General features: G+C 32.8%; 1 protein-coding gene across 1 annotated transcript in view; it reads left to right on the top strand.

Moving 5' to 3' along the window:
* LOC118194093 (uncharacterized) overlaps positions 1–26,759 on the top strand; it is a 152,420-nt gene that overhangs the window by 48,731 nt on the left and 76,930 nt on the right. The window contains exons 2-3 of the mRNA XM_085818263.1: positions 17,731–17,897; positions 25,688–25,824. Of these exons, the coding sequence (XP_085674389.1) occupies positions 17,731–17,897; positions 25,688–25,824 (304 nt within the window). The remainder of the gene's footprint in view (positions 1–17,730; positions 17,898–25,687; positions 25,825–26,759) is intronic.

The following is a 26,759-nucleotide window of genomic DNA, read 5'->3' as shown; positions in this document are numbered from 1 at the left end:
TTGGGGAAGAAAATTCTTCATGGAAAACTTCTATGCAGCCAGGCGGTTCGTCGGGATTTGAACTCGGGTCGAACTACCGTTCTTCAACATTGTTATCCACTTGGCCGCCCTAGTGAACACTAAAAAATATTGATTTACTAGTTTATTTCTTGAAGTATTTGGTATCAAATATACTTTACAGGAAATGTATATTAGTAAATGTTATATCTACTTTACCGAAAGAGAAGAAAAGTTTTCGTAAAACATACTGCCCTCCGGACACTTGAAGATTTTTAAGCCGGGTCTGGTTAATCATTTCAAAAATATTCTCTGAATTAGTCGAAGATACGTCTAAAGACAGTAAATCACGTCGGGTTGAAAAGAAAGGGCTTCGTCGTTTTCGAAAACCTCCCAAAACAGTAATTGCTTGTCCTTTTCCTTGCGCTCTATTATAACTCCCCAGCCATGCAGTTGTAAGTTTCCCGTGAGATAGATTGTTGAACGCCGCAGATGTGACCTTAGGTTGAACGTAATTGGAATTTCCTACCACTAGAGTAAGAAAAGGAAAATAACCACGTTCTGAATAAATAGGAATTTGAGAACTCCCAACACTGCATTTGTCGCATAAACGTTTCATGCAGTGACGAATCAACTGCTTAAAATGTTATATTTGGTTTTTATTAAGGAAGATTTCTAATTCTTGCATCGTATATGTGCTATATTATGTTATATGTGTTATTCGATAAAACATCATATATGTGTTATTCGATAAAATCTAAACAAATGAATATATATCGCCATTGGTATTAAAACGATGCCATAATATTAGTTATAAGCTATTTCTCCCGTGATTCCTATATGCAGCGTAATTAACATTGTAATTTAAATAATGAATGCAGTTGTTTCTTTCAACATTATTTATTTCCCCTTTCTTAACTTTAAGAATAATTTACTTAAATATGTTAATATCTTGTTTTCAATAAATAAATGAGAAATATCAGTCATTATTCGCTAGAACTTGATATTCTGTATCCAGCGAATTCTTCATAATTCTTATTACGATTCTCTCAATAAAATTCTAACGAATGAAAAGAAACTAAAATGAGATATTTGAACGAGAAACACTTGATGAATCAAATCTTAATAAAGGAGGAATGTTTGCTAAAATTTTAGCCAAAAACTCATAACAAATGAGAAAAATGAGCGCTGCGACTTTTTAAGTTATAGGCTAGCCGCTAGTGCAAAGTGGTCGGCAAACTCATTAGTCAACAGAGCTAGTTATCAATATTTCAACGATTAAAATCTGTTTTGTGAGCCACGGTTTTTAAACTTAAATTATATAGGTTGTTATTCAAATTATATTGTTATTCACTTAATTAGGGTAATCTTACACCGGCTTTTACTAAGAACGTTTTCAATCTGATCACCGTATGTTCGCTGAGATGCCCTATTTTAAGTCTCCCATCCACATTTATCTTGCATACTCGTTTCGTGTATCTTCTTTCTCTCATCCTGTCTACATGTCCAAACCATCTTAATATACCTTTCTCAATTCTGAACACTACATGTTTTTTCACTCCACAACACTCCTTAAAATTAGAATTTCAATTTAAACTCTATTGCTATGTCGAATAAAACTTGATATTACACTTAATAACGATACTATTTATTGCTAAAATAAAATTGTAAGGCATCCAAAATCTTAAATCATGATAATGTAGAAAAACCACTAATGTCCTTGCATCTCCTAAGAAAGTTTGGGTAACTCAAGTTTGTATGCTGTTGTTTTAGTTTTAAGCATGATTATAGGTTCTCATCAATAAGACGACTTCTCAGTTTACTTTAAATAAGGTTCATGCTTGAAAATGATTGTTCGCATGAATATTTAGATCCGAATAAGGAAAGAACAGCAAACGCTAGTTTTTTCAGCTGATTATATGAGTCAGGAATACTATTCCATGAGTTTAAAAATCAACATATCTTTCTTCTTCAGGTCTTTCAAAGCAGACCACTTATGCTGGAACTAAACTCGCATTTGTTTTTATATGTTTATATATATGTTTTATACGATTTTTCTATATAGCGTTGAGAAGTTCCAATTTCAAGCTCTTTAATTCTTTGTTTGTTAAATCCAGCAATTGGATTTCAACTTGCCAGTATTAATATTAAAACTTTATTATATAAAGTTAAATTAAACAATTTAATTTAATAATTATATTAAAACTTTATTATACATATATTAATAAATATGAAAACTTTAATTCTTCTGCAGTAGTATTAAGAGTATTTTAACAAAGTCTAACGTCGCTTTGTTACTTTTGAATTCTTTCATATTTAAAACTGTTGTTTTTAAATAGAAAATGTGAACATTAGAATTATTTTCATGGCGATATTTCAACAGCCTTGGAAAGGGATTCAAAGTTTCTGCTTCAATATTTTGAGCAAAAAGAGATAATTTGTTTTCAAATGAAACAACTTCTTCTAATATCACAAAAATTGCTTTCCGTTTTCCTTGTAGTTTATTACTTAATGTAATCTGTTTTGAAGATTGTGTATTGTATTTTAATATGTGCTTTTACCTTTTGTTTATATGACCTCATCCTCTGGATTTGGCAAACAATTCCAAAGCATCATTCATTCATGTTTCATCTACCTCGTGTTTGGCGCATAATAATCATTATTGGTTTTGCGCCAAAAAAACTCACTCACTGGTTTCCCCTGTAGCTTTTGATTAAGCTGATTTAGATGAGACATAACGACATAAAAAAAAATTTTGGAGCCACTGATCGTTCGTTAGTTCTTGATAATCAACACACCTTTCAAGGAGAAATGCTTTAATTTCTGTAAATAAGGAAACATCTGCTCTTGATAACATACTTTTTTATGCAGCAGAAGATATGGGTACTCACTCTCCATTTCAACTAAAAATTCTTTAAACTAGTGATGATTAAAAGTTTTAGCTGTGATGGATTGATAATCTTAATCATCAATTTATAAGTATGAAAATTTCTTCAGAAAATGTCTGCGCACAAAGCGCTTCTTTGTGAATAATACAATTGTAAGTATAAGTATCTCGTGATTGATTTTTTTTTTCAAAATAGCAACAAACCCATTTTTACGCCGTTGATAATTTTCTACCCGTCTGTTGCAATTGATATAGTTTTATCGAGTGGAATATGATGTTGCATCTACTTACAGCATTTGCTATATCCTCTGCACGTGTTCGTCAACTGCCATGGATAAAGCTGAAATCAATTTAAGATCTTCAACTTGATGGTTGGTTGTATTCGAAGACATTTTGACTGTTCTAACTTTCACTGGTTTTGAAGATAATGGTAACCCTTTAATTATTTTAGAATATTCGCTTTGTTCTGAAAATCTCGAAATAACTCTTCGGATGTATATATAAAACAACATTTTATGCATTCGCAGTCGTGTATGGTTTTCCTCTTTTAGAAATCTCTTAACTAATCACAAAACTTGCAATATTAGCATTATCGGAAGACTGAATCCGGTAATTAAAAACAAAACGTGATTTTTCTCGACTCTTCTGAAGTTGCTTTCTTCCTTGCATCACCAACAAGATATTTAGTATTAAATGAAATATATCTAGTTGTGAAGTGTCTCTCCACGTTTCACACTTTGAAATCATTGGGATAGAGAAAAGAATCTTCTTTTGTAAATATCAGACATAAAACTTTCTCTTGATAATATATTGAGTTGATATTAATATTTTTTACACTCTTCCTATTTTTAATTTCCCATTGTAGAAGAATCCTTCGATAATCATAAAATCTCTTATTGAAACTTATTTTGCATTGACGGAACTAGGTTTTACATTTTTTCTCTTTATTTCCAATAATAAGTAACTTTTTTATTCCAGTCATTCAGGTAATCCCATGCATCATCAAGGGTCACAATATCAAGGTTTCATTTATCTCTTAATACACGTTTCTACAAATTATTCTGCATTCAGCCACATGCCTAGGCAGAAGCTGATGAACATCATGTACTCGTATTTTAGCTTTTTCGAGTTGTAAGTCCTTGTTCATTACTGTAGTTACTGTTGCTACACATGCATTTAACACTTTAATGACCACACTACCTTTTACTTGAAGGAAATGAATAAAAATTATATTTTATTCTATTAGAGTCTATTAAGAGAATGTCACAAGAACAAAGTACTTATTTTTATTGAAGATACAAAATGTTACAAAACCGTAATGTCAGTCAAAACCACATTTGCTATACAAAGGCACATTGCATTTTACAAACAGTTATTGTTTGAATATCACAGTATTTACACCTTTTATTTGCGTTTGTTGAATTTTTCTCGATAATGTGACTTGTGGGATCCCTTCTCGTTTCGCTTAAGGATAAATTGCAAAAGAAATATGGTCCCCTAACATAATCAATATATAAAGATAAAGGCGGCGAATTTTCAGAATATTTTTCTCTTGTTTTTAGCAACGCCAATGCAACGCTTTCTTTTAATATCTAATAGAGTCCCTAACAATCTTATAAGATTTCTATGCAGTTGATTAAGCTACATCAATAAAATTCATAAAAAACGTCAGTTACGCTTTCTTAGCTTTTACTCGCACTCTATATGTATCGCAAAATAATTGACCTGAATATCCACATGATCCATTCATTTTTTGTCATTTCCGACTAGCTCAAGTTTAGCAGGGTTAGCTGAGGTAAAAATACAGATTTGTTTCCTATTCTTGCGTATCTGTTAGCCACTGAATGCGGATAAACTGCATTAACGTTAGTTATCCATACCCACGAAGGAACTGCAATTCCATCGAATTACTACTATACCATGCTCTTTATTAAATGCGATGTCATATGTTTCTAGTTTTCTATTTTGTGTACAGTTATAATAGGACAATTTCCTGATTTGTACTTAAAATTTATTCCAGATACATAAAATGTCAGCTAATTGAAACAGAAAATCAATATATGTGACATAAAAAAGGTCAGAATGTACGTAATAGTTTGAAGGAGTGTCTACCAAACTTAAAATATCTATTATAGCTCCATCTAGTCCGAGATCAATCAGTGGCTTTGAAGGTTTTCCAAGATTTTATCAAAAGGATATAAGTACTCTTCATAGAAACGCAAAACACCAAACTTTCTATTCGAAACGTTTGAGAAACATTTTGCATAAATATCTACCATACTAAGGTATCATTTGCTCATCTATAGAAAGATGCGTTGAAAAAACACCTCAATCTGCATGAAACTGGCAATTAAAATATTTAAATAGAGACATACTTCTGATGAAAGTTTTAAAGTATCATATTCATATAACTCCTTCATAAATAATCCTTCATTCAAGATTAAAAACCTTTGTTTTGGATATGCAATATTTCAGAACAGTTGTTTTGTCCAATCGGTAACAGAAGATATATCTATTTATGAAAATCTGTGCATATTCATAAAGACACGGCTTTGAACTGACTTTGGGTTTTCAGAAAATCTTAGAAAATATGTATTTATACGAAGATATACAAAATAATAACCTTACCTTTCAACGCTATAATAAAGTCTAATTTTTCTAGAAGATTGGCTTGTCTTCATAAAATTATTTGATTAATTGGGCTTTCTATAAGATCTACTTAAATTTAAAAGAAACCTCTTTGCAGAAAAAAATAAGTGTCAGAACGATCATTTATTTCTATAAAAATTTTCAATGTGACAGAGACTTTTTTTCCGAGAAACAATGAAGCTTTACCTACCTAATACAAAATTTAACTACAGAATACGAAAAACACAACGTCAGTCGTTAATGGGTTAAAGACTTTGGGATTTGTTTCTGCATCAGCAGATTTTCTCTGTTATCAATGATTTACCTTTAGAAATACTAAAAAAATGTCTTACCTTTTTCGGATATTATTTATATATTGCGAGTCTTATTTCGACGTAGAATTCATGAATGCGACATTTGGAATGAAGAATAAATTTAAAAGTAGCAGACGATATTTCTCCTTTCAAATAAGAAGCTTTTGCCCTAAATGTTTATTCCGAAGCATTTACTTTTTTATCCAAACTTTCTAAAAATGTGTAAAGATACTCTCTAATTCCTATTAACATTTTTTATTTTGCCAAAGCAATCAGGAGAAATTTAAAATCCAGTTTCCATAGTAAACTATTTTATGACGAAAATATGTTGAAAAACCAATGAAAGTATTTTTTATAGCGGTATACGGTTCGAAAAATTTGAGGCCTGCCATAAAATTTCAAAATAAGTTACAAATGCAATGTTGCTATCAGTAGAAAAAAGAAAGACGCCCATCCTCTTGCACAGGAGAGCTTAATGAAATCAAGAAACAACAGGCGTTTCCACCAGAAACTATTCTCTCAGAGGAAATCTGTGATCCATTATTCATTGTCTTAAAACTCCCAGGAAAGAACTCGTCTCCAACAGATTATGAAGAGCAATGACAGCATGCATTTTTCTTTCATAAGTGTTAGCTGTGCTTATTGTTGTCTGTAACTATATACTTGGCAGAAGTTGGGAGTAAAAAGGATAAAGAGCTGCTACAGTAGAAGAATAAAATTAAAACTAGTTACCTAGAATTTTTTTTATACATTTTTCTATTTCATGTAGCAATTAATTCGTGAAGTAAAAGCATTACAGTGGACTCCCAATTGACCGACAGCAGATTAACTAAACCAGCTTAATAAAGAAAAATATTAAGTTCTGTAATCGAAGGAAAAATGGCAAATGTAAGGAAAGGTCGTAAAAGGAAACGATTTTAAAATATCTGATGTGGACAGCACATGACTTCCTTGTACGGCGTATTAAATTATACACATTTTTGTTGCACTTCATTTAAACTTATTTCCTCAAATTAAATTGCATATATACCATTTCTCATTCAATGAATTCGGTTCTCACTTCGCGGCAAGGCAAAAATGCATAAAAATTAAAAACGTCTTCCTTAAAAACTGGAAAATGCGGAGAGACTTAAAACACAAAATAAGTTTTGCAATTAAAATTAGAGTTCCTACTCAAAGACAAGCAATTCGGCCAACGGGCAAGAAGACCAAATTTTCAGTGCTCAAAATAAGAAGCTCCCTTTGGGTCCCACTGGGCAAAAGCCACTGAAGTTGGTGCACCAATTGACTTAATTCACTATTCTACTAAGAGATTTAAATGTAAACAAATGGCGGCCTCTTTAGGCTTGGCAGCACTTACGTTGTTAATAATTGTACAATTATTGCATTTAGATAAACTAAAGGTATAAAAATCATAACCGGAACATAAGAAAAACAAAATTCAATCACTTTTAACGAAAAGAATGCACAGTTTACCAATATATAAGAATTAAAAAACTTAGCTTACTGACCCAAGTAATAGAGTTGGTAAAGATATATATTTATATACGTTCGTTACGGCCGATTGCAATAAAAAGGAGATGCACAACTATATGTTACAGAGTCCCATATACAAAATTTCAGCTTTCTAAGGCTACTAGTTTTTGAGTTATGCGAGATACAGTGATACGTACGTATGTACAGATGTCACAAAAAAAAATCTCTATTCTATCCATTCTGCAACACGTTTTCAAAACGTCCTTTATTCTCTTCTTAGGTACAGATTTCACGTAAAATAATCATTCAAACGGTCAAAATTGATATTTCCTTTGAATTATGATACCCAAACGTTTTCGCGATTGCAGTATTTCCATTACTTCATAAAAGAATATCCTATTAACACAACACTATTAAAACAACTCACCCATTAGTTCAAGATTCGTGAAATTTTTGCATAGATACAATTATTCCTCTTGTCCCACGTTACAATTTTTTAATTTTGACATGTAATTCTTTTATGTAGTTTTTGTATTTTAAAACATTTACTCTGTTAAATATACATAGTTTATTTTCAAATTTATTGTCAGTTACAAGTTTCAGCTAGCTGATAAAACAACGCTACTATCTAAATAAAATGGCAGATCAACATTGGGTCTCGAACATTTAAAATATTACTGAAATTCGACCTCATTTTTTTCTTCTGCTTTTCCTGTGCTATAGGAAGAAAATCACCACCCTGGCGATATGAAAAATTATGATTTTTACCACTCCGGTAATAAAACCCACCCTGTCATATGAAAGATTAATCCAATGCTTTGGTTTTACTGTAAAGCAATTGCGCAGTAACTAGAAGATTTATTTTTAGTAAAGTTTAATTGATTTACAACAGTTTAACACAAAGTGAAAGTTTAGTCAACTTCGTAAGTATTTAAGTATTAACGAAAACAATACTTAGATTAGAGACTTTTGAACTACTAAAGAAAGGGGAAAAAATCACTTTACGTAAATTTATTTCGAGATGGCGTATTTAGACAAACGCCGAAAAAAATTACCTTGAAATGCTAGCTTTAGAGCTAAGATTACAAGTCACAGGTAACTCGTACAATTGCGAGATCTGATAATGAGTTCTGAAACCTATGATGAAGAATTTACAAACAATATGTTAAGTAACAGAAGCAAAGACTATGTTACAGGCAGAAGATGATTACTGAAGACAGGATAGCGAATTCTTGCTATCTTCAAAAACAGATGACTGCCGTCGAAGGTTATACCAACCTTTCTACTTTAACTAGACTGAACAAAACATGCACACACGCAGTGGTTTCCAAAATAACCACCAGCTGTGCATCAGGAACTTAAACACAAAATAGTATGTACAATCAGAATGAATCAAATTTTAACTACACAACTGACTCTTACCTAAATCTAAATCAGATTTATCGGCTGCCCACAGCAAAGCCGAGTCTTAAAATATCAAATAATCTAAAGGTTTGTGGTTAGCACAAATATTCAACTACAGAGCTACTTGTAAGCTCTCGGCATAAATCTCGATCCCGGCATAAACTCATTCTCGACGTAAACCGTTCTACGCGTAACTGACTCTTCTATCACGAAGTTTCAATTCTGCTACTTACACACTATTTCTGAACTAATTGGTAATTTCATATTTGCATTATGGCAGGAAATTGAAAACAGAAGGAAAAGGAAAGTAAAGTTTCTTAAAATAAAAATAATTGATCAGTATACAAAATAAGTTCTTTACAACTGAACTAAAAGATATGTAAATGTGTTAGATAAATTAGTTAAAATGAATAACAATTCATATCATCAATCTATAAAAATGACACCTGTAAGAGCATTTTTAAAGATACCGAAGCTGTACTAATTCAGAAGTCAAACAACAAAAATCAGCGTTATATTTACAAACTTTTCACAGGACTAGTTTTGATGGTTTTACCGAACCACCATCTTCAGCTGTAAAACCGCAAATGAACCAGATAGGAAATAATGATTAGATAAGATAAGAAAGCCTGGACAAGAATAAGCATGTGGCGCCATCTGTTGGTGAAACCAGAACTAAAACATAATTTCTTTAAAGGCCGAAGGCAAATTTGGATTGGAATTAAGATCGTTAACTAGAACAGAAAGATTTTTATGAATGTGAAATGCCTCTAGAAAATCCAGTTCTCCAATGGAAGATGTTTTTTGAATAATTTTGGCAGCAGAAAAACTGAAAGTGTGGTTTTCGGACCAACAATGTTGAGCAACAGAAGACTTCTGTGTTTCCTTTTTTTTTAACATGTTCCTTGACGCGAAATTTTAAGGCTCTCTTAGTTTGGCCAATGTAAATTAAACCACACTGGCAAGGAATCCTATAAATACCCCAGGAATTCATATCCCGAATGGGGTCCTTGAGTATGGAACTCGGAATTTTATTGATGGGAAAATAAACAACACGAAAGTTAAATTTCTGCAAAATATGTGCAACTTTATAGTTAATTGATGGAAAGAAGGGAATGACAACAGAATTTTTATAATCTCCTAAAACAAGAGTGTGCCTTTTAGTGTGTTGAGATGAGAATTTTTTAACTGCTTGATTAATAATGTTGGGTGGAAAGCCCCTGTCAATAGCTATTGCTTTTAAATAATTTAGTTCTTCATCAAGGGCTAGTTTGGAGGAGCAAACTTGAAGAGCACGAAAAACATAGGAATAAAATGAAGCTAACTTTTGTTTAGTCGGATGACATGATTTAAAGTGTGGTGGAAGGCAAACCGATGAAGGTTTACGGTAAACCGTAGTACTGAAGTTGGATGTGTCACGTGTGACCAGAATGTCGAGAAACGGAAGAGAATTGCAAGTCTCAAGTTCAAAAGTGAACTGAATAGCAGGATCAATAGAATTATTCTCCCATCAATAAAATTCCGAGTTCCATACTCAAGGACCCCATTCCGGATATGAATTCCTGGGGTATTTATAGGATTCCTTGCCAGTGTGGTTTAATTTACATTGGCCCAAACTAAGAGAGCCTTAAAATTTCGCGTCAAGGAACATGAGGCATATGTTAGAAAAAAGGAAACACAGAAGTTTTCTGTTGCTCAAGATTGTTGGTCCGAAAACCACACTTTCAGTTTTTCTGCTGCCAAAATTATTCATAAAACATCTTCCATTGGAGAACTGGATTTTCTAGAGGCATTTCACCTTCATAAAAATCTTTCTGTTCTAGTTAACGATCCTAATTCCAATCCAAATTTGCCTTCGGTTTTTAAAGAAATTATTTTTTAGTTCTGGTTTCACCAACAGATGGCGCCACTTGCTTATTCTTGTCCAGGCTTTCTTATCTTATCTAATCATTATTTCCTATCTGGTTCATTTGCGGTTTTGCAGCTGAAGATGGTGGTTCGGTAAAACTATCGAAACTAGTCATGGGAAAATTTTGTAAATATAACGCTGATTTTTGTTGTTTGACTTCTGAATTAGTATTTATTCGGCGTGTTATTGTGTCTTAATTACCGAAGCTGTAGTTTATAAGAATTTTATATAAAGCGAGATAAATTAAAAAATAGGAAATTAAGGTCTTCAAAGGAGAGAATTTTATTATTTGGGAAGTTTTAACTATGGATTCTCCTACTTATAGACTGAAAGATCCGAATAATGAATAAATTAAAGTAACTTTTTATGAAAAAGAATTGGTTAAATATGATAAAAAAGACAAAGTTTATAAAACGTAGAAAATGACAAGGAAAAAACGAAACAGAGTTTTTGTTAAACGGTTAGGATATCGAGAAGGGTTTTAATTCTTGGACTGATAAAAAAATCTTTTAAAATCCTCTTGTAAACTCTGAATTTTCTTAAAATAATTTTTTCGAAGCCTTCCTCGCAAAGAAAAAAAACTGCTCTCAAAAAGATAGCGAAACATTTTTTATGTATTTGATCAAAAATCATTTTTTTATTATTTTAAGTATGCGTATTTTTTACTAAGAATGTGTGCATATTTTTAACTTCATCCATGCTAAATTTTTTTATATAACTTGTTCTCTTTCGGGTGTTAATGTGTTTTTGATATAATTGTTGTCGTTAATTTTTCAAATCATCGTGTCATTAAAAAATTCCTTTTGTGCATGTTCTCATTTTTAAGACATTTTTATTTTGAAAATTTGAATTTCTCTAAAAGTGTCCTAGTTCAGGAACCCGTAAATAATAGGAGATTCTGAAAATTACCGAAATTTTTAATTTAGACATAGCTTTTTAATCCTTGTATGTATATTATACATATTTTTATGAGAAAAATTACATTTCCTTTTTGTTACATTGAAGGGCTTGGGCTTTTATTCACTACTTGAAAATGAAAATTACAGAAGACGTTTGAACCAAGCATTATCACTTAAACCATGTATTTACGTAAACTTATTTACTCTAACAGTAAACAAGCTACTTAGGCCTTTCTATTAGCTATGCATTTCTGATAAAATATTATCTACATTTATAACCACCTTTGTAAATACTTTGCTAATTCCAAGCAAAACAAGCTCACCTTCAAAAAAATATTTAAGACAAATCTTAACAGTCTAAAGAAGAAAGAATTATAACATTTAACTGGGAAGGCTTAAGATAAAAGTTTCATGACTGTTTATGAAACATTAATGCAAAAGACGAACTGGTAATGTAACGTAAAAAATAACTTAAAGCAAAAGATTAGAAAGTTCTCGCAGGCAATGCTTAAAATATATACGATTAAGAGTTTAGCGGTAAAGGGAAAGTTTTAAGAATCTTTGTTGGATCTTCTTAGATTATAAATGCATATGTCAAATATGCATTTCCTTTACTCGGTGATACAGTAAAAATCCAATCATCTGGCATTTTAAGCGTTGCCAGATGATCAAATATGCTGGATATAGTCAGCATTGGAATACCAGTCCTCAAAATTTCCACATAGCGTACCTCGCCAATTGTATTATACAAAAGTTCAGTATATCTCCAGAATACACGAGTTACGTCCTCTCGACTGTGCACATAATATGAACATTGAAACTCCTGTTTATCATATCGTCAAGATTTGAGAAATATCCCTCTAACACATCCTTTCGACTGTATGTATCAGTATCTCAATATACCCTCAGGACGTCCCTGTTGAGTCTTTTTACTGTACACGGGATACTGTGACATTAGAGCCTCTAACTTACTGTAGCCTCGAAACAACCCCAAATATACCTCTAACACATCATCTCGGTTGTGTATGTCAATATCTCATAAAGTGTTCTCCACTTTCCTCGGATGTGACCATTAACTCTTTGAAAACCGAAGTTTTCGCTAACCTGTACGCATAAAATACCGAACCGCCCGAAAAGGTTTTCGGAGAATCGCAGTAATTTCCTCCCCTCCCCATCCATTAACGCACAAAGAAGAGTGAAGATTTCAAATCTCATCCTGTCTGTTTCCTAACAAATAAAGATAAGAAACCATAAATAAATCCTTTTAGGACAAGCTGTCTGTAAAAAACTGAAACAATGCATTTGGGGAAAATGAACCTGCTACCTTAGGGGAGGGAAGAAAACAACATCGGAATTTCGGCCGTTTTGGGCGGTTGTGGTCGTTTGAATGAAAGGCCGTCTGGGGCGTTAGGGTCTTCAAAGAGTTAAAACTCCTGTTTGCCACATCCTCAAAAATAACGGAAGATTCCCTTAATACATAATTTCAATGTACCCCGAGAATATTCTCTATCAATTTTAAAAATCAAACTACTAGAATTGAGAATAAATATCCTCAAAATGCCTAATGACGTAAATCCTCTAGAACATGCAGCACACATATACTTAAGATATTAAACGGTGAAATCCTAAACGTAGCTCAGAGCTCTTCAAGACATCATCCGATATCCCACAGCAAAGCAACTTAAACAAGACATATTCAGAAAGTCAAATTTCAAAGTCTTTTGGACATCTGAAAATGAACATATCCTCGAAATGTCACAGACTTCGCGACATAAACAGCATTTGTAGATATTCTATGTCATGAGGTATCACAGACGTGTGTAGCAAAAACCGTAACGTGATAATCCAGCACGTTCGGAGCTTTAGGAGATATCGGATAACCAATTCATTCGGATTTTATCAGATTAAAATCGCATATTGCTCTGAAACAAAATCTCCCCGTTAATCCCCATTATTCAATTATGTCAAATCAGCAAACATATTAAATGTTAAAAACGTAATACTTAATTAATGTATTCATAGTTTATTTGTATTTAATCAGTTTTTAATTTCATCATCACTACCGTCAATTCATATCTGCCGACTTTTCCTCAATGCTTTGTAATTTATATAAAAGTATGCTGATTTTATCATTTTACGCGTGAAATTTCCAACAAATTTAGATATTTTTTATGAAGGAGCCAAAAATTTTTAATTTCCAACAAATCGCAATACTGGCACAATTTTATTTAATATTTTTAATTTAACTTAATTTTTTTTAAGTAAATGTTTTCATTTCTCATTTTATATTAGGCTCATAAATTTGGCCTATATTTGGGTTGTCACTTAACTTCATCCTCTTTATTACTTAAAAGAAAAGTTGCTTCCCTTTTCGGATAAAAAGAATTTTATTATCTGTCATGAAGTTTGTACATTTCTCAGTAATTCTGCGACTTAAAGATCAGTTTTGAATTAAAATTTTGATTCGATAATTTATGAATTTTGTGATGATATTTTCAACAAATATAATAGTGCTATTATGATTTTATTAAAATAAAAATCCTATAATAAAGTTACATTTTTTATTAAAGTAACATTAACTGAAAATTTTCCATTTTCCTCTGCCGTGTTTAATATTACTTTTGTTTTTCATTTTAAATATTTTAAATCTCTTGAATTTGAATTTAAATAAGATGATAAACATTATCACAAACATTTATCATCTTATTTAAATTTCGGAATCAACGTATTTAAAACTTATTTTAAAATTGTATTTTATTAAAAGAAGAAACGTTATTGATATTTTTACGTGCTTCGCTCTCTGACATTACATGGAAAGGCAGGGATGCCCCGTGGAAGTCTTTATAAAGTAAACTGAATCACATCCACGTTACACATGGGAAAAACCACGAAAATGCCGATTCAAAATATGTTGGAATTAATTTCATTTAAATCTAACTTTCTATATTTTATGATGAATGTTAAGCCCGAGTAAATATCTCATATATATGCCCATTTAAGTTTGGCTTTACGCTTTTTTTGTTGACTTTTCTGTAAATTTTATGATTTTAACTTTTATAAAGTTGGCAGGTATGAGAATAATTCGCTTCTTATCTTAAATATTAAATGCAATTTTAAATTATTTTTAATGAACAACATCGAATAAAATATCATAGGAAATATTAAAGCAAAATATAACACTCAAGTCTAAAATTTATATTGAAAGACGTTAATATTTTCACTGAAAACTGTGACTGCATTTAGAGGAAAATTTAATTAGGAACAATTCTGAAAAATATACAACTAATTTCTCAGCAGATCTTTGCTCCATAATAAACTTCTCATAAATGCAGAGAGCATTTACTACGAAATGAACTTCAGTTTGAGCCCAATTAGCCCATCAACGTTTAATGTTCAGCCTGAATATGACTGGAACATTCAGGCTGAATGTTTTAAACCACATCTATGTGTTCCAGATCTAATACTGGCACTAATATTCAAATACTTGTGTATGAACCATGTAACAATAGGTTAACTAGCATGTTCTATCATTTCTAAATTTGAAATATGAATTGAATCTGAAGTTTAGTTAAAATTAACTCAAGTTGAAATCTGAAATATGAATCTAAAATTTGAAGTGAGGAATTTTTGCAAATATTTCCGAAATGTAAAGTTATCTGAATTTGGAAATTCATAAAAAATATTTGAAACTGAAAATTTTAAATTAAATGTCCTCGAAAATTGAAAATTGTTTCATAAACTAAAAGATTGTTCTGAAATTTAAAAAGAAAAACTGTTTAGGTTCTAAAATTGGGAAATTATTCTGAATTCTGAAATTCTATATATTTTGTTCTAAATCTGAAATTCAGCAGATATTTTTCTGGAATTTGTAGAACCTGGAAACATAAGTTAATAATTTATCATTAAGGCTTTTATTGCTTACAAATAGACGCAATGTGGTAACAAGGCTCAAAATTTTATTCCAAAAAATTATAAATAAAAATTGCTATACGTTGAAAGACCGCTTTGTAATAACACTACTTTGGAACCTAATAGTATAGGAAATTATTTAGGCATGTAACATCATCGAAATTTAAGCGCAGAAACGCAGTTTGTAAGACACATAATTGATACATTTGGGATGTAAATAATATTCAGTTTAACAACCTATGCCATTGCCTAGAAGTATACGTGGTATTAAAAGCGTTGTAATTTGCATCACTTCATAAGTCATGCGGAACGAGTTAAAGCTATTTAATGCACTGCCTCCAAAAGTTAAGAAACAGCATGTCTTTTGTGTCTAATGAGAGAATGAAGTAACATAGAAACAAGAAATTTACAGGACATGTCCACTAAACAGTTCTTTAATGAATGAGACATAGAATGTTTCTAAAGTTCAACGCAAACATGAATTACAACAAAAAACTGCGCTCTTGGTAGAGAAATCCAATCTTGGAGTAACAGTATACCACAGCTTTTTTGAAAAAAATAGGGTGGTAACATTACAAAAATGGGTTCTAATAAGGAATGTGTCCACCCCTAGGTTCAATACGTTGGCGGCAGCGACGTTCCATGCTGTCAATTAAGTTGTCTGACAGTGGAATGGGAAGCAACGACTAGACACGGAGTAATCTTTGTTCAAGCTCATTTAACGACCTTGATGCTCTATCGGATTCAGGTCTAGGAATTGAGCTGGCCATTGCATCCGCTCCATACCGTGATCCTCAATATATTCTTCAGCAACCCGAACTCGGTGCAGTCGCGATTGTCGTCCATCAGAAGAAATCCAGGACCAATAGCAGCGGCATATGTGTTGACATAAGGGATCTCGTCTGGATATCTCTAATCAAAGTTCCTCCATGGAACACATGCAGGTCAGTGAGACCACCGAGAAATATTCCAGCCCAAACCATTATCCCACCACCTCTGCAACTGTGTCTTTCCACAATGTGGGATTCGTTGCATCTGGTGCGTTGTTCCCTCCAGATCAGCTGACGACCTGAATCACTCTACAAGGTGAACCTGTACTCGTCTGTGAACAGAACAGACGCCCATTTTTAACTGGTCCAGTTCTTGCCCAATATAAACGAGCAGCTCTGTGCCCTCGGATCAAGGGGACACAAACAGCTGATCGTCTCGCATACAGACCTGTACTGTGCAGTCATCTGCGCACTGCAGTAGCTGACATTCTTGTTCCTGTTCCCACTAAATGATTTGCCATGAGCTTAGTTATGTTACTTATCCTTTGGGCCTAAAGATATAAATAACCGTCTCCCGTAGGTGTTGTAACTCTAGGTCTGCCCAGAACATGTCTTCTAGACTCAGAATCCTCGGATTTAAACTAATTCCATAGTCGGTGGACCACACTGCGAGAGCCATTGAGACGTCTAGCATCATCAGCTTGTGACATCCCCATTTCCTCCATCCGGATCTCATGCCACCTGAACGAATAGGGGCATACGACTTCTACTGGGCATTGATAGTTCTGGATATTGTCCACGAAACTGTAGTAAGATGTCTTCTAGACTCAGAATCCTCGGATTTAAACTAATTCCATAGTCGGTGGACCACACTGCGAGAGCCATTGAGACGTCTAGCATCATCAGCTTGTGACATCCCCATTTCCTCCATCCGGATCTCATGCCACCTGAACGAATAGGGGCATACGACTTCTACTGGGCATTGATAGTTCTGGATATTGTCCACGAAACTGTAGTAAGATAACACTACAAATAAACACGTAAACAAAAATTAAAATTTTTCATTTTTTCTTTCTTAAAACACGTTTGTAAAAATCGTTCATAACTACTGAAAAGTTTCTAAACTTTTTTATGCATTCGCCAAAACTGCAAGCGAAATAGGAAGTTTTTCATCAAAAAGTAATGAAACTTGCACAGACGCCATTAACAGATTTTGAAGTAATTATTAATTTAGAAATAATTTTTAGTTAATTTACAAATAATTTCTGTTATTCTGGAGTACATATTAAAAAATAGTGCATTGATTACAGAAATACAAACATTGTAGATAATTTTTATTTTTTGGTACTTTTACGATAATTTTTGTTTTAATAATTTAAAATACTCTCCTGGACAGAGTAGTGTGATCGTTCATAAATGTAACTACTTCAATAAGTATTTTTAGATAAATTTTTCTGAAATGCGAATTAAAATATTTAAGAGAGATAAATTTTGACATAATAGTGTAACGCTTACATAATTATAATTTATTTTGCAGAACATTGAGGAACTCAACAACTACCTGGCTGTGTTTCGCGACCATTTGATGCATGTAGCTAAGCCCCAGGACTGTCCAGAGATTCGAGATCGCATCAAAGAGACCCGCAGGAAGTGCCTCGAGTTGTGTATTTCAACCAGCGACATACTGATGCCGCAAGTCAGGAGGTAACAATATGTTTTCATCCAACTCCGAAATGACAATTTAAAAATGTGTATTCACAATCTATTATGTAATCCCTAATGTAAATCCATTTTTGTACCTTAACGATGTAAGATTCTCTACTGTGTGTCTTTAAGTTACAGTTGAATGTGAAGAATCTTAAGAACTAGTAAGTGAATAATCGCTTGAGTTCGTGAGACAGTAATTAAACTTGGAAAGGGTTAAAAGACCCTTTATTATTCAAATAAGATTTAACAGAACTCCGTCTTGGAGTTTTACAATAAAGCCGACACTCGGGCTTGAACTTACAAAACTAAGAATTAGAACTTAACTAATCGTAACTAAAAAGATATAGCCGAAGCTATCAAGATTCTAACGGAGTTGGCCCCATAACGCTAATTGACTCAAAAGCTATTAAAATACAACTCAATGCAATGCGCATTTATAGAGAAAGCTAACTTCAATTTATCTCAGTTAACGCGGAACTGCAACTCGCAATAACAGTAACTAAGCAACTAACTAAACAACCGAATTCAGATATTCTCTCCCTGGCCTTTTATAGATTTCAATCGGTCACGGGGTATTTCTAGTAATTTCTACTTTTCGAGATTTCTGGAAAGTAATAAGAGGATGCAGTTACAGTTACAGCTAACACAGTGGTCAATTGCATTTATTAAATTTGAATACAAATTACTGAGATATCCATTTACTCGATGTTAAATGCATGTGCTTCTGTATTTTTTTCTTTTTCCGGCACAGCTTTCTCTTCTGCATTAGACAGAAAAATACAACAATTTTAATTATAATTCTACTCAAATTAGCTATCTAAATACAAAATTCGTAACAATGTTATTGAATAGCTTGTGTAACGTCAGGCTATCGTGTTGATAAAATGGTTTATTTAAATCTTCATCTAAGTTTGTATTTATTGTATTTTAGATGTAAGGCAGGGCGACAAGTTAATAGACTGTGTTGATGGTTCTAGGAGTTGAGAATTAATATATTACAGAAAGGTACAAACTGATGTTTTAGTCTCTAAAAATAGTCTAGTCCTAAAGTGGATAAATAAGAAACTTTGAAATAGCAAACTGACCTCTTAATCTAATTTTATTAATGAAAAAAAGATACTTTCATACTAAATTAACTGACCTTTAAGCTTATTTTAAAGCCCTGAAATATCTTGATAGACTTTCCGCTCATACTATTCAAATCAAATGGATAATTCATTGATCGCAACAAAAAATATGTATATTCTACAATAATTAATCATGAATCCCTGTAAAATAACTACTCCACTGCTAGGAATATTTTCTAATTCATTATAAAATTCTGTTGAAATGTCTGCATACGTTAATTTCTAAATTTTTCTCTTACTTTCACTTTAGTTGTTAACGTAAAAATACCTACGTCTTAAATTTTTAATATCATTAATTAATCTTCAGCAAACATTTTATGAGATGAAAAATATTTTCAGGATATTAATATCTCATATTATTAACAATACTGAAATTTAGGCTCAGTTTTATATGACTCAATAAATTATAAGCAGATTAAATAGCCTTCTCCTGGTTAGAATACTAATAGTTCATTCTCAGTTTTAGTGATTAATATATAGTGGCAGTTCTACTGATGTAATAAACGCAATGTATGTAAATTAATTGTGTTATAAAAGTAGGACAGATTTCATGAATTATTTTGCTGTTCAGGAAAGGCAATGCGTTATATCAATTTAAACTGTTTATTATCAAGGCAGTAATTTTAATGCTCATGCGAAACGTTAGTGGAGCAAACAACATGAAAAATAATAAAAATTCGCAAACCTTGAAGATTATTAAGGGAAGTATACCAGAACCGAAGCAATAACAAAAAAAACTTATTAGTTAAACTAAAATAATTATTAGTACCTAAGGTGCTATTAGTTTCAAACCTAACGTTTTGATCGCAGAACTTCCCAAATGTTGCCACCAAAAGGTACTGCTGCCTCATAGGCAGTGGCGTCATAAGATTTGTAATCATGTCTGGTTGCGAAAACGCAAGTGGGTAAGTTAGAGGAAGAGTCTGCAGTGAAGGAGTTTAGAATGTCAGAGAGGCCGTCAGGAGTAATGTGAAGGAGTAAAGTCTCCATATCTCAAGGTGGTAAGTTGTGATGACGAGAATTGTGAAACAGAATACGAGAGTTCCTGTAATCTGTGGTCTACTAGCTACAATAAACTGATTATAGTTCATTTCCATGTGGTGTCCAAATTCCGTTTTGTCGAACCATCACACATACAACGAAACAACGAGTAATATTTTTAAAAAGCAATAGAGCGACTTTAAAAATTGTATGACAACAAATAGAAAGGGTATTGTAACCAATTTTTTCCCACTATTTAGAAAGTTTATAAGGTATTTCTCCCACCTTCTTGGCATTTTCATCTTGCCTGCTTCCAAAAATACCTAACGTCTCTACACTGAGGCCCGAACTAAAGCGGGTGGTGGATGATGATTCTCCACATCGGGGAATTCGCGATTGAGTCCCCTGAAAATGCCAGTCGCCCCTTAAAAGAGGGAGTATATAAGGTATTTCTCCTGCCTTTTTGACATGCCTTCATAGTGTAGTGGTCTGCACTCTGGGTTCGTATTCCAGAGGTTCGTGGTTCGATTCCCAGCGAAGGCGCGGTTCATTTTTCATCTCTCCTGCTTCCAATTAACCTCATGTCTCTACAAGTTAAAAGGAATAATGTAGCTAGTATGAAAAGTAATACCACACAAATAAAAATTAAGTTGCCAGCGATGTTATCTCATGTATTACTTTAAAAGAATAATATAGAGAATACAAAAAAGTATGGTAACAATTAAACACTTTATCGCAAATTCTAAGGATATCTGACGTAAAATATTTTTAACATTCATGTGCTAGTTTGTTGCTGTTTGGATGTTTGTTTTTTAATTTAATCTGCCTGCCAGTAATAAACCAGCTAAACGATTTAAAAGCAATAAACGCAATTCTCTTTTTTTTATTAATTACCAGCCAGCTTTTAAAAATTATCAACTGGACCCGTGAAACGGCAGTAGCTGGATTTATTAAAAGCGTTATATGTATATATTTCCTCTTTTATATTAACTGTTTTAGGCGGCTGCCCGCGTCAGCGGCTAGTTTTTTGAAAAATGAAACGAGCAACAAATGTGATGATTCGACGTAAAATTGAAGTTTGAGAACAGCAATCTTTCTGTGAAAACAAATGAATGACAACATTTAACACTGTATGAGGAATGCAGGTAAACGCTGTTCTATACACTGCTTTTAAAAGTTTTGTGGTCTTACTATTGAATTTTATGGAGTGTAATTGCGAAAATAGTGAACTTTAATAATAAAGTTAAAAAGAAAAAAGTTACTACCGAATCTACATAAGTTTCCTTTCAACAAATATTCTCACTCTGTCCCCTTTAGCGGATAAAATAGGATAAACAGACTAAAGAATAGCCGTCTTCTAAAGAATTTCTGGAATTCCAAAAATCTCCGGCAGATCAAGAATCCATTTAAAGAAGAACGGTTTTCGTTTCAGTGTGAAATTCTCATCCAATTTAACTCTTCTCTTAAACTAGGTAATGAATAAGGAGGAACAATATATATTGTTTGTAACAGTCTTTGTAAGAGAAATGCAGGTGTAAGGTTACTCTGTACTGCTGCTGTCCTTTGTGTTTTTCTCTTCACATTCATTTAAGCACATTTTCATTTAAACGCAATTGCTCTTGACATAATTTATTCAGAAAGTGAAATTTAAAACCAGCATATTAAAGCTATACTCTCCCATATTGATAATCTGCCATTTTCTTTTACGCTTTTGTTTTCTAAAGAATAATTTAAGTGAATTAAATTAATAAATCAAAACTAAACTTTTACTGGTGTAACAGTTTAGTTTCATAAGTTGAGTAAAAAAGCAATAAATTATTTTAAATCTTAACTTTAATGAGCACATTGAAACCCTGATTTTGAATTGGTTTTTAATTTATTTATTTCATATTTTGTGCGAATTTAAAGAACTTTTGATTTAATCCTCAGTGGTATAAAAGCTTTCTGATGCAACTCAGCAAAGCGCCAAAAGATAATGTTATTTTCAAATTTAGTCAGGAAACCAAAGACGTTAGAATAGATGGAGTAAGCCTGACATCACAAAAGGGAAGACAGGCAAATGTCAGCAACGTGACGTCAGGACATTTCATAGACACCATACAGCGTACGGGTAAGACTACGAAACATACTGTTAAATAAAACTACACGAAATTTCAACGTCCGCAGGCTGAGAAATGTGTTTTAGACATAATTTATATAAAATACCATTGACGCTTCCACCCATCTTCCAGGTTTTATGCGTAACTGGTACCACCATTTACGCATTCTCATGTACCTAGATTTTTATTAAATTTGAAAACGTTATTTGCAATCCTTGTGATTTTTTCATATACTAAGAAGAAAATATTTTATGTTAAGTATTAAAACTAGAACGGGAGACTTATAAACGTTCAATGATGAATAGCTAACATGTAGAGAACGCCGATTAGAATGTAAACAAAACCAACAAGAAGTCCTTGTACGACAGCGGCCATGATAAGTACCATACCGGTGACGTTTCATAGCTTCATTTTCATTGCATGGAACATACATAGAAGGCTAACTTCCTTGTAGAAAACTTAGCCATGTAAAATAAGTGTGTTGCCACTCCAAAAAATGCAAAATATTTGTCTTTCGAATTTAATGAACGCGCTCAGAAATTTAAATGATATGTGCTGCTACAACCGGAAATAAAATATTTTTATCTTCTCCGCGGCAATCTGTAGTGTTTAGCAAAGCGTAAGATAATATTTTTTTTAAAACTTATTCTTGTTAATTAACAAACTAAGCGATTTAAAAGCAATAAACGCAGATTCATTTCAATTATTAATTACTAGCTGGACCCGTAAACTTATATTAGCTGGATTCATCATAGTCATTTATTTCCTTTTAATAATCAGTATTTTAGGCAGCTAAAGTGGGAAATAAAAATAAAAAAACAGCCGTTCTGATCCATCAGTGGCAGAGTGATGGAGACCGCTGAAAACTAGTCGTTCAACCGAGCTTCCAAACAAGCAAACGGGCTGTCTGCATAGATGTTTCTCATGGTTTCTCGAATTTCTACGTTGAATACGAGTCAGTTTCTCTTAGAACGTCCTCTACGAAGACAGTCATCTCCATAGGCGGGATGCCCTCGTCTGATTTCCTGTGTTTAAATGGCAACTTAACCAATTGTTAATTCGTCGAGATTTGAACATAGGTTTTTAATATACGAGCTGATTGTAATAACTACCGACATCACGAGGGCAAGCTTGGGGAGATTCGATAATTCTTTATATTTGTGTCACTCTCAAAATGAGGCCTGCGTGAGATGCGACAACCAGTCAACCCGATTCAGGTGATCAGGAATAGTTGTTTATTACTAGGCTACTATTTTAAGGACATCAAATTTTTCGGAGAATGAAACGAAAAAAAAAAAAAAAAAAAAAAAAAAAAAAAACACTGCAATCGCCGTGATTTAGAACAAGAATCTCCCAGCTGCTAAGTGGTCATCCTAAATATTTACATCACAAAAGCAAGACAGGAAAATGTGATTATTTCTTATGTCTCAAAAATAAAATTAATTCACAAATAAAACTAACTCAGTTCATAAGTTTTCCCGTCATGATAAATATAGACTGCCCACCAGTGAGCGAATGGTTAAGACCGCTGAACAGTGGAAGTTCCATCCGGGTTTGGTCTCCGGCAAACAGGTTAGCTGCATTCTTAAAATATCATTAACTTAACAGGATTATTAGAATTAAACAAAAATAAAAAATAGCATACTGTAATCATAACCATACATCAACGAGACATTTATCAAAAAATGTTTCATTCTGTCAGTGTGTACAAGTTACGTAAACTATTGAGAAAATGTTCAACGCTAACTGAAAAAAAAAAAAAAAAAAAAAGACGGGCCTCCATTGTCAACTCTCTCCCCAAGGCCCCTAACTCTTTAGTTAAGTCTTAGTTGCAAGCTTGGCTAAAGGAAATATTGTAATCGCGAAAAATTTCGGGTAGCATATTTCAACGATAATATCCATTTTGACTGCTCTCGATCTATTTGAATAATGTTTTTGCGTGACATCTGTATTTACGGACAGAATAAAGGAATCGCGTTTCCAAAACGGATTGTAAAATTGATTAACCTTCCTACCGGCAAGGCCGTATATATATGACCTAGAATAATTTTGTGATATCATCAAGAACGTATATATTCGTGCATATTAAAATATGTCAAAGAAATTATGACAACATATTAAAAGTACACAAACCCAGGTATAAAATACCAGGAGAATTTTTACATCAAAATCAAGAAAATAATTTCTTCTTATAATAATTTTGGGAAATTTGTGCTTTTTTAGCAAAAACCCTGGGCGGACAGAAGGCCTCTAGTAAAACTACAAGATTCAAGGAAGTGGCAATTATTATCTTTTACTTTACAAAATTGACAATTTTCTTGAAGTCCACATGTCTTAAAATAACTGAGAATCGTCCGTAACAAGTAATAATTTAGTTGATATCTATATTATTAAATATCTTTCCTTCCTTTCAGCTTATCAGAAACTTTATACCCCTGACGTCAATACTACCCCTCCACAGTTCCTTGCACCTGGTTCCTTCTGCGGTTAGGTCAGAATTCTACATCTTCACTAACTCATCTGAAGTGTTGGACTTAGGGTTATTCTTTGCATCTGAAGTGTTTATTAGCATTCTGGTTACCACCCTCGAAATGCTGGTCGTAACTCCTGTCAATGTTTTCACCTTATTACACACAGGGTCGGACGATGTCAGGCAGCCTGTAATATGTGACCTGTTCACCTAAGTAATGTGGTGTCCACATTACATATTTTACTTTTGGTGCTGGCATAAAGAATCAATCACAACACGATCAGTAAATGCATTTATGTTATTGTTGCAACAGTAAACTATAGGTGACTGAACGATTAGCATTGTTTTCTGAAAACGTGTGGCTGGTTTTACCAATATGTGTCAAATGCTCTTGAATTGTCTCCCAAGGTGTGTCACGTTCATCCGATAACTCTTTGATCGTCTGATAAGTATCCGCTTCCACTTCTCCACGTAAAATATCATTATCAAGCGATACTAGTCTTCCTGTATGAGGCGAGCCACAAAATTAAAAATTACTTGACCTGAACCTTGCATACTACGTTTGGCATTTATGGGGAAATCATGCGGCTGCATAAACATCACAAATGGTTTTAATAGCATTTACTGCCTTAATACCTTTGGAAAACTCAAATGACATGCAATGTCGAATATGCAGCTCTTCCGGGTTTAGGCTTCACATTTGAAACAAGGGTAGGATAAAAATGAAACTGCCTTGTAAAACAAAAGAAAAAAGTCACTTGCAAAAATATCTTCGACAGTTTCCTTCGCTGTAGGCAATCGATTACAAATGTTGATACTCCCTTATACGATATTACTTCCCGATCTTCCTTATGTTTAATTTTGCTTTTATGTTCGATATGTCTATTTTTACGTAAGAAGATTTTAAAAGTATTTTCTAATTGATATTCACTTATATTTAAATGTTTTAAAAGCATCTGTACACAAAGAAATGTACTGAAAATCGAATAGCAACTTTCAGATAAACCAGAAGAAACTGATATTTTAATTATATTTTAGTTTGCATTACAATTCTTCAACTTACATTGGAATAAGAAACAACGTTTAGCAATGCATTTTTTGTTTTTCCAGTGACGTAGCTGACGGTATTCCAGTGGACAATCAGCAGTTAGTGAATTTAGTGTGCTGCACGCAGCTATTTCACCGAGAACTGAGGAAGTGTTACAGCCTTGTGGTATCCAATCCCATGGATATGACAGCGTATTATGGTAAGTACCACTTCTTTTGATGCCATCAAGTAACTAACATATCAATAGCCGTAGCTAACATATCAATTAGTTTACTTCTTTACTGTACCGAAGGACCTGGGTTCACATCCAGTGGAAGGTATGAATGTTTGTAAATGTATAGTGTCTTAGCATTATGGAGGCACTCTAAGTATATGGCGAGACGAAAGTCCTCTTGTATGGATTGGTGTACTATTCGAAAATTAATTAATTAACATAGTTACAAAAAGATGAAGTTTTTGTAATCTTTCTATATATCATCTCTACTAAATGGTTTTGTTCTGTTTCATTAAAATACAATAATATTTAGATTGTTTTAATGATATCAGTTATAAATTATATCTTCTATTTTTTCAGAGTCTCATACAGTGAACAAAATAAACTATTTAATTCTTTGTTGCATACAAATAATCTAGAGAAGTTAAACGAAAATGTTTGTATTTTTTCTACTTAAAATAACCTTAGTGATAATAAAAAAATTAATTTTATTCAAATTTCGTTTTAAATAGTTGCTACAGTTTGTTCACTGCAGTAGATACCATGCATATACGTACATGTATACAAATCTCTTCCCAACGATTTACAGTCATTGCATTTGAAATCATTTCTTGCCTTGTTTGTAGTGATCATTACCATCTCCTAAATGGTAAATCTACAGCTGACATGTACATACAGGTCCCTCAAAATACCTTCATTTCATCGATTGTGATTGAATTCATTTTGCTACGATTTTGTAAACTGTACCTATTGGATTCAAATGTCAAATGTTCTAAAAATTCCTTGCCAAACTTAAACATTTCCAGTGGTTTCTGGTTTGATAAGCAGTATATTTGGGTTTCAATTCACCTTTTTCGGTAGATCTTTATCTACCCACTCCACAATTTTCTCAAACTGACATTTAAAATAAAATGTCTAAA

This window comes from Stegodyphus dumicola, chromosome 6 (assembly GCF_044657685.1).
Source record: "Stegodyphus dumicola isolate Sdum_Otavi_A_Nest chromosome 6, ASM4465768v1".
NCBI classification, from domain to species: domain Eukaryota; kingdom Metazoa; phylum Arthropoda; class Arachnida; order Araneae; family Eresidae; genus Stegodyphus; species Stegodyphus dumicola.
Note: the sequence above shows the minus strand (reverse complement) of the source record. Positions and strands in the feature narration are given on the sequence as shown.